Below are 7,855 nucleotides of genomic sequence, written 5' to 3'. Positions count from 1 at the left end.
CGATGAGAGATGGGGAGTGGCAAGCGATGTGAGAGGGGCGGTGAGTGGAAGGAGAGGGGCGACGCGTGCACGGTGGGGGAGTGGCGTATGCGTGGTGAGGGAGGCGGCGAAGCCTATGCCGTGTCTGGTGGGGGAGGCGGTGCATGCGAGCCTGCAAGGTGCGGGAGGTGACGGAGCCTGCGAGGTGGGGGAGGCGACGTGATGCATGCAAGAGAGGCCGAGAGGCCGTGCGTTCAGATAAAGGAGGGGAGGGATGGTTCCCTGCACTAGGGAGTACTAGAAAACTTTGACCGCTAATTACTGTGTTAAACAAAATAAGTTTACAAAACCAACTCCAGAACTCTTGCGCTAGAAACCCTGAAGAATCTAATGAGGCCTTTGACCGTATGATTAGAGGATGGTTACTGTAGATCATTGTAGCCAATCATCGATTAATTACTGTCATTAGATTCGTCGCGAAAAGTTATACCCATCACTGAAAAGGTTTTACAAATAGACTTCATTTAGCACTCCATGCATGAGAGATTTCTTTCTCGACTTGTGTGCACTAGGAACCCCTAGTGGGAACCAAACAAGGCCAATGGACTGCTCGACTTCGTGAATTGTGATAAATGACTGTCTGGATGCTAAATGAATAATCTTTGTGGGATAAATTTTAGAGGCTAAATGAACAGTCTTTATGGAATAGAGGGAGTAGCACATAATGATGACTTTTGTTTACTCCCTCTGTCTTAAAAAGAATGCAACTCTCGTTTTTCGAAGAGTCAATATAATATTTAACTGAATTTATACAAAATACTATTAATATTTAGGTAACAAAATAAGTATTATTACATTGATCATATAATATATTTTCATACTGTTTGGAAAAACAAATATTAGTAATATTTTGTATAAATTCGATCAAACTTAAAATTATTTAACTTCTCGGGAACCAAGAGTTGCATTTATTTTGAGATGAAGGGAGTACAGAATACAGCCCAATATATTGTTTCTACTTCCGCAACTCTGGTACTTATTAGCGTCCCTTCCACCGTATCAAAGTAATTACCACAGACATTCTACCTAGGGAGTGGAACGATGGGTTCACCACAAGAACTATACAACTTTTAAATTCAAAAGAAACACACATCCAGATTAGTTTATGCATACATATATACCCACTACCAAGTGAGCTACGCTCAGTTAATGGGTGCTACAAGATCTATTACACCATACGGGCCTTACTCACATATGGGTGCTACAAGATCTATTACTACAAAATTTATTTATCTCACTAGAGCACTAAAACATATGGCTCATGTTTCCTATCGGCAAGACTTTCAGGATCTCAGCATGCTCATATACAATCTCGTAGTGTACTGAGTCTTCATTGATCCTCCTCGCAGGTTCTCCTAGCGTGCAACATATCACAGAGAGACCAACATGGTGCCCAACTCCCCACTTGTCAAAGGGAATTGCTGCATTTGGGAGAGCGCAGGCTTGTTCTGATCATCGTGAAGTGTCGACTGAAGAAAATGTTCCATACTATATTCATTGGCGACATCAGGAGAAGCCGTATCAGATGCAAATGAACTCAAAGTCAAGCTTGGAGGTAGTTCAGATGTGCTGGGTAAGAGGAATGTTGTTTCTGATAGTGTCCTGACAGCTTTCTCTGCCATGTTCATCTGAAAACAGTAACTTCCTTAACACTATAAATTAAGATGTAATTGTTTACAGCGTTGTACCAATGTATCGGTAAGTCAAGGTGTCTGTACTTGTTAAGTAATTATATTTTGAATTTCTTCTAAAACATGATTGAAACAACTTAGTCACATATAAGTAAAATCTGCAGAGTAAGTATTTTAGATGAATATTTCAGAAACCATTAAACATGAATATACTAAAGTTTTATGACACCTCTACCAGTGGTAAAAAAATAGAGTTAATAAATAAATGCTACTATGGTAGTATCCAGTTCTGACATATCATGTGACTATGTGAGGTATGTCAATCAAGTCTTAAAAGACAGAATAGCCTTTTCGCATGGGCCAACGGATCGGATGCCACAGACTGGCAATATGGTTTGCAAGACCACCGGGGACAGGGAGAAACCGGTGGTCGACAAACTACATTGGTGCAGCAATGCTGTCATGGTGAGAGGAGGCTGCAATGGATCATGGATGGAGCGGTGGTGTGATGATGCTCCTGTAATACAATGCTGACGACGCATGGTCCTAGTGGCAGCTTTGCTCTGCTCATTGCATTCTTGATGGAATTGGATCGGGCCAGTGCCGTGGAGGGCTGACGAGCACCTCACGTTTAGCCGGACTGGTGGACTGCATGTTCTCATTATTTCGGAAAAGGTAACCTCAAGCACCACAACACAGACACCTCGTATTTTGTGGGCTGCTTCTTTTGTTACTTTCTCTGCTCTTCAGGGGAGGAAACGCAAACACTAGATAGTCTAGTCTGTATGCAGTTCTGCACTCCCTATGAGTGATGGACGAAGGTACCATGTTGTGTGAATGATGCAGTTAAGATTTCATAGGAACAATGAAATGTAAACTCAGCTGGTTAGGTTCCTCGTGCCCATTGACACCAAAATTCTTATATTCTTGTTTTTCGAAAAAAAATGGATCTCTTCATTTATGCAGGCTGTTTTAAGATGAGCATATTGGATATGATTTTAGTCCGTATTGCAGTGTGAGGACACAAGGGAGACCATCTGCTTGGCAAGCAAGCCGGTGAACATTTTCGCTAAAAACAGATGGAGAAGCAAAAAAAAAAGACTGCTTTTAATTTGAGCATGGGAAAGGCTGGAACTATTCCTCTTTTTTACAAAAAATGACTTCATAAAACTCAATATCTGTCTGCACCATCTTTTTCAATATGCTCGTAGGAGTAGGGTGTGTGTATGCACGTGACATCTAATCTACAGATGTCTGGTGTGTGGGTGCATGTTCACCAGGTTGAGTGTGCCTGTATTTATAAAATGTATATACAGTGTTCTCTGTATAACATATAACAGTTTACAACATCAAGGAACTAACCTTTGTCCTCATAGTCTCAACAGCAATTATAAGATTTCTGTTGTCAAGGGTAGCATCCTTGTACTTATGAGTCATATCCTCCATGCGCTTGAGCAAAGATGCATTCTCAGATGTTAACGTGGAAACCTAGAGAATCATATGGTAATTAGCATTTAATCTAAAAAAATATAGTAATTAGCAAGATTTCTTCAAGTTCAGTATGATGGCAACTTGAGCATTCATCTAGTATGATACAGAACCTGTGATTCGAGATCGCGTAGGCGACTTTCCCTCCTCTTTCTTGATCGCCTAGCTGATTCTCGATTTAACATCATTCTGATCACAACATCAAAATTTAACCAAGCAAGTTCATGAAAATAGCGTTTTAAGATCTCAACATTATATATGCATCATGTTACATGTAGAATTAAGGTAAAAGGTTACCAATGTACACAGATGAAACTATTGGGAGAAAAAAGTATGGAATTCCCAGGACCCATTACTTCGAACTGAATGACTAACTCCTAGAAATCTAAGAACAAGAGCATCTAAAATAGGATAGTGCTCGATGTGATTGGATCCTTTCTACCTTTAAATGCAGAGAGAAAGGGAATGGGAAAACAGAAGTACATTGGCTTCTTACAAGATAATTAAATCAATATTTGCACTCACAACAAAATAAAGAATGGTATCTATTAGAGGGGCCACTCATACAAATGACGAACACTTTCATTAATATATAAAAAAACTCTTGCAATGCAATAATATATGTTACCTCCTCATCTTTTTTGCAATAGCAGGGTCACTTTTCTCGTCAAGATTGACACCACAGTCCGACTGTTGCTTTGATGTACCACTGTTAGTTGGTTTGCCTTGATAATCATCATGACCTGTGTGTATGACATTTGAGTTTGTAACTAGGCTTGCCCCACCTCCATCACCTGTCTGTTCAACTGAAGAAATCAAAACAGTACATTAAAATAGGGAAAACACAATGCTTTCCAAACAAAACATGCAACATATCTGAACACTGCCAGAGTGCAAATTGGTGCCAATAGAATTGCACGCCCAATGCAACTCACCAACACAGTGGATGCCAGTGTTCAGCATAACTGATGCAGCAACAGACTATTCATTTATCACCATTATTTATAACCTCACCAACATTTCTCAAATGGGTGCCATATCGATGTCAGCATACCACAAAGATAATCCAGAATTGGTTTCTACACACATCTCCCGGTGCCATATCACATAGACTGCTGGTGAGATCAGATCTTGTATAAGCTGGTGGAGTTGGGTTATAGCTTCTATTGGATAGCTCATAAGTCATAAGTACAAGTGTGGCAACACTAAGAAAACAAGAGCACCACGATAAACAAGTGCTCATATGTTCTAAAACACTTTGGCACTAGACTTACCAGCTAACATACTTTTTTTCAACATGAGGCACTGCTGCCCTGCAAATTTTCCTGCCAGACCGTTAGCAATAGTCCTGTGTGTCCTTGAATCTACTCAGGTTAAAAGTGTCTAGGTTTAGTCTTTAATAGCAGATTTCCAGCTGCTAATTAGTGAGATAATATAGTGAAATCAAGTAGCAATAGCTGTAGTTGTTGGCTGATTGATCCGGGCTATTTTGACAAATAGGAAAGAAATTAGAAAAATGCAGGAAGCAGTTGCAGCACTGTGTAGGTGTGTGTTCTCTGAGTGTTTGAGCTCCTGGGCTACCAGCGAGTCTTCTAGGCTTTCACAGACACACTAGTGACATGAACAATTTTGCCTAAATTCTTGATAACCTGACATGTATGCCATGCATTATGAAAGGCAATAGTCATAAATACCATCAAAAGAAGCTTGAAAAGTCAATTGTGAAGTGCCTGAAGCCAGTGAGTCGGAGTAGCCAAACGAGGATTCTTGTGATTTGGCCTCCTGAAATGGACTTATACATTAGCATCACAGACACTAATTAAAGTACAAGTGGCTGGGTGCAGACAGTACGCGAGGTAATTTGTCAGATACTGTTAAGCTCTGGAGTCTGGAAAGCCACTAGTAAGGAAAAAACCAAGATAAATAGCGCCAAGTTTTGCCAACCAATAGTTGCAGCGGTCAATATTATGACTGCCCAAATCACCCATCAAATATTACTAAGACCAGGAAAATAATGCATATTTGTACTTACAGTTTTTGGACCATGTAACACCCTAAATTTTGTTTCCATAATGATTTAAAATGTGTTTAGATTGTTGGCTTGTGTTCTTTTTAATTTAGGCCCAGTATTGAATTTATTTTCGAAATAATTAATGATCCATAGGCTATACACTTGTTTGTTGCATCTAATGCCGATGCATATTATTTTTTGTTTCTGAGCATGTGTCTTCGGATTTTTTTTCTCAAATTTTTTAGGTAAATTCTAATTTCTAGAGAATTATATCAATTTCAAGAACCGGGAAATATTATATTTCCTTTTGTCCCCTTTTCTTTTTCTTTTGTCCTTTTCTCCTTTCCCACTCCCTTTCTCTTTGCGTGTGGCCTGCTCACCTTCTTCCTTTTCCGGGATCCCTCTCCGCCCTCTTCTCCCTTCTTCGCTTGGCTGGGCCCCAACCTAGCTGGGCACGCGTGCCCCTCTTTCCTTCAGCCCAGGAGTGCCCGCGCTTCTCATCTCCCTGCGTAGCCTATCCTCGACAGGTGGTCCCAGCTAGTAGGGTCCTTCCCTAGATTAAGAGAGCCGGATTCAGGTTCATCGCAAGGACTACGGCCAAGTCTGTAGCACACAAGTCTAGGGTCCCTGCGCTAACCCAAGGACCTGTGACCTTTAATGCTCACATGCCATGCTCCAACCCCCATGTGCCTTTTCTCGTGAGAACAAGTATTATAAGAGGCTGTTTATGGCTAAATGTTGAGTTAGAAGAGAAAGAAGAGATGGGCTGCAAACTTACAACCACCTTGAACACGAGAATCATGAAACGTTGTGAGAGGGACTTGCGGGCCTTAAATTAATAGTGAAGGACTAACTACTATACTAGTTAGCTAAGAGGTAGGCTATAAGAATCCTTACAGCCAACAACTGGCTATATTATTAGTCTCATTGGCCATTTTTTGTTAAACACTTCATTTTTGACGGAATATTTCTTGTGTGTTTAGGGTAGCCTCATTGTTTCTTTACAAAAAGAACTTTTTGAAGATTATTTTAACACCCAATAGCCCATTATGTGCGAGTTGTTTAGGGACAACGGTGAACCAAACACAATTTGACGGAATCAATTCACACTGTAATCAGGTCGCGCTGGTAGAACTAAACACTGCCTAAAGTGAAACTGACCACTCACAGCGTTTCTGAATTTGCAATCATTTCATTAAAGCTGGACGTAGACCAACGTAGACAGTATACAACAACCAATTATGCCCGTCGTATATATTCAAATTCACATGTTCTTTTCTTTCCTGTCGGTTTCAACCAGAAAATAGAAAAAACAAAGGAACCATAATCTTTCAGAAAATCTAGACTAAAAAATAGGCGAAAGATCCTATTGGCTTGACTCCAACAACATTAGATTCCATGATCACTTAAGGTTAATGGCATTTCATCATAATATTCCAACGCTGTGTGTATATATATGTAGTGCGTCCAAGTCTGTATAAGCCGATACTACATGGCAAAAACCTCATGGCCAAGTCAATATAAGCTGAAAAAGGTTATTGCCATGTAGTGTCGGCATTTTGGAATTTCAGAAATGAAGTGGACAATTTTATTTTCTGTTTATGGTTCCTCAGAAATTGTTGCGATAAGGTTCCTCTGTTTTAATAGTGCAATGGTAGCACCTTTCGAAGTCTGCCGTAATGGATTGAAATAAAACAAGAGCTAAAATAGAAACACCAAACACGCAAGCAAAGGACAAAAAAAAAACTGATCTTAGCAGAGTAGAAAAACAGTACCATGGATTTGGCGACAGCGGCGAAGTACAAGTCCAGTTTCCTCTTCAGCCCAGCCGTGGAGGCGCCGGGGTGACCTCTGCCTCCACCACAGAGCAGCTCAACCACATCGTCATTGACGCTGCCCGCTATTCTTGGATGGACGACGTCGCCTGCTCTTTCTCCCACCATGTATGTACGAAGGGTGGAAACCGGGGGCAACCTGAGCAATCGTGGAGAGTGAAGACGGGAAGGGAGCATATTTATACCGGTAGGGGTGATGGCACTAGTTGGCAACGAGCGAAAACTACCCCGGCATGCCTCGTGCCAGGTAAAACTGGTAGGAGTTGCATTTGTTAAAAACCAGAACAGTTGCGGTTATATATTATCCTATGGGCTCCAGCTTTTCGAAGCCAGAGTGGAACCAATCTGACAGCTTCTGATCGATTGTATAATCCACCAGCTGATAACTGTACAGAACGTCATTGTATTAACAGTCAAAATTTATTGGCGCTCGCTGTTTTAGCACCAGCCAGCAATCTTGCGCATGCAAATATAAAACGCAAAAAAAATTCACATTTTAGTAGTAGGCATCTACACCCAACCGTGTCTATCATATGATACACGTCATGCAATTTTTTGAGCACATGTGGTGTATGTGGTTCGAATCCGAGACCTCTCAGATCGCGTGTTCCTTCCTTACCATCTCAGCTATGCAATACATCTTATTTTTAAAAGTATGCTATTATTTTTATATCATATATATATTATAACTTTGACACTCTAAACTATCTTAAATTAAAATGTTGTCAGTTATAAAGTTTTAGATCTCGCTGAGCACTACAACTTTGGTATAAAGTTCATCATTATCCGAGGTTGTTTTGAAAAAATGAAAATGAAAATTTTCATTTTTAAAATTAGATATCAGAAATGGT

At 40.4% G+C, this 7,855-nt stretch overlaps 1 protein-coding gene across 1 annotated transcript; it reads right to left on the bottom strand.

The window, feature by feature from the left end:
- Positions 1–1,122: 1,122 nt before the first annotated feature.
- LOC120644138 (light-inducible protein CPRF2-like) lies at positions 1,123–7,137 on the bottom strand. Its single transcript, XM_039920703.1, has 6 exons — positions 6,945–7,137; positions 4,853–4,940; positions 3,787–3,964; positions 3,272–3,347; positions 3,033–3,158; positions 1,123–1,667 (listed from the first exon to the last, which is right to left on the bottom strand). Exons 1-6 carry the CDS (start codon positions 7,110–7,112, stop codon positions 1,410–1,412), a joined length of 894 nt encoding a protein of 297 aa, XP_039776637.1. The 5' UTR covers positions 7,113–7,137; the 3' UTR covers positions 1,123–1,409.
- Between the last annotated feature and the right edge of the window lie 718 nt (positions 7,138–7,855).

Source organism: Panicum virgatum, chromosome 8K, assembly GCF_016808335.1.
Source record: "Panicum virgatum strain AP13 chromosome 8K, P.virgatum_v5, whole genome shotgun sequence".
Taxonomy (NCBI): Eukaryota; Viridiplantae; Streptophyta; class Magnoliopsida; order Poales; family Poaceae; genus Panicum; species Panicum virgatum.
This window is presented reverse-complemented; position numbering and strand designations above follow the sequence as displayed.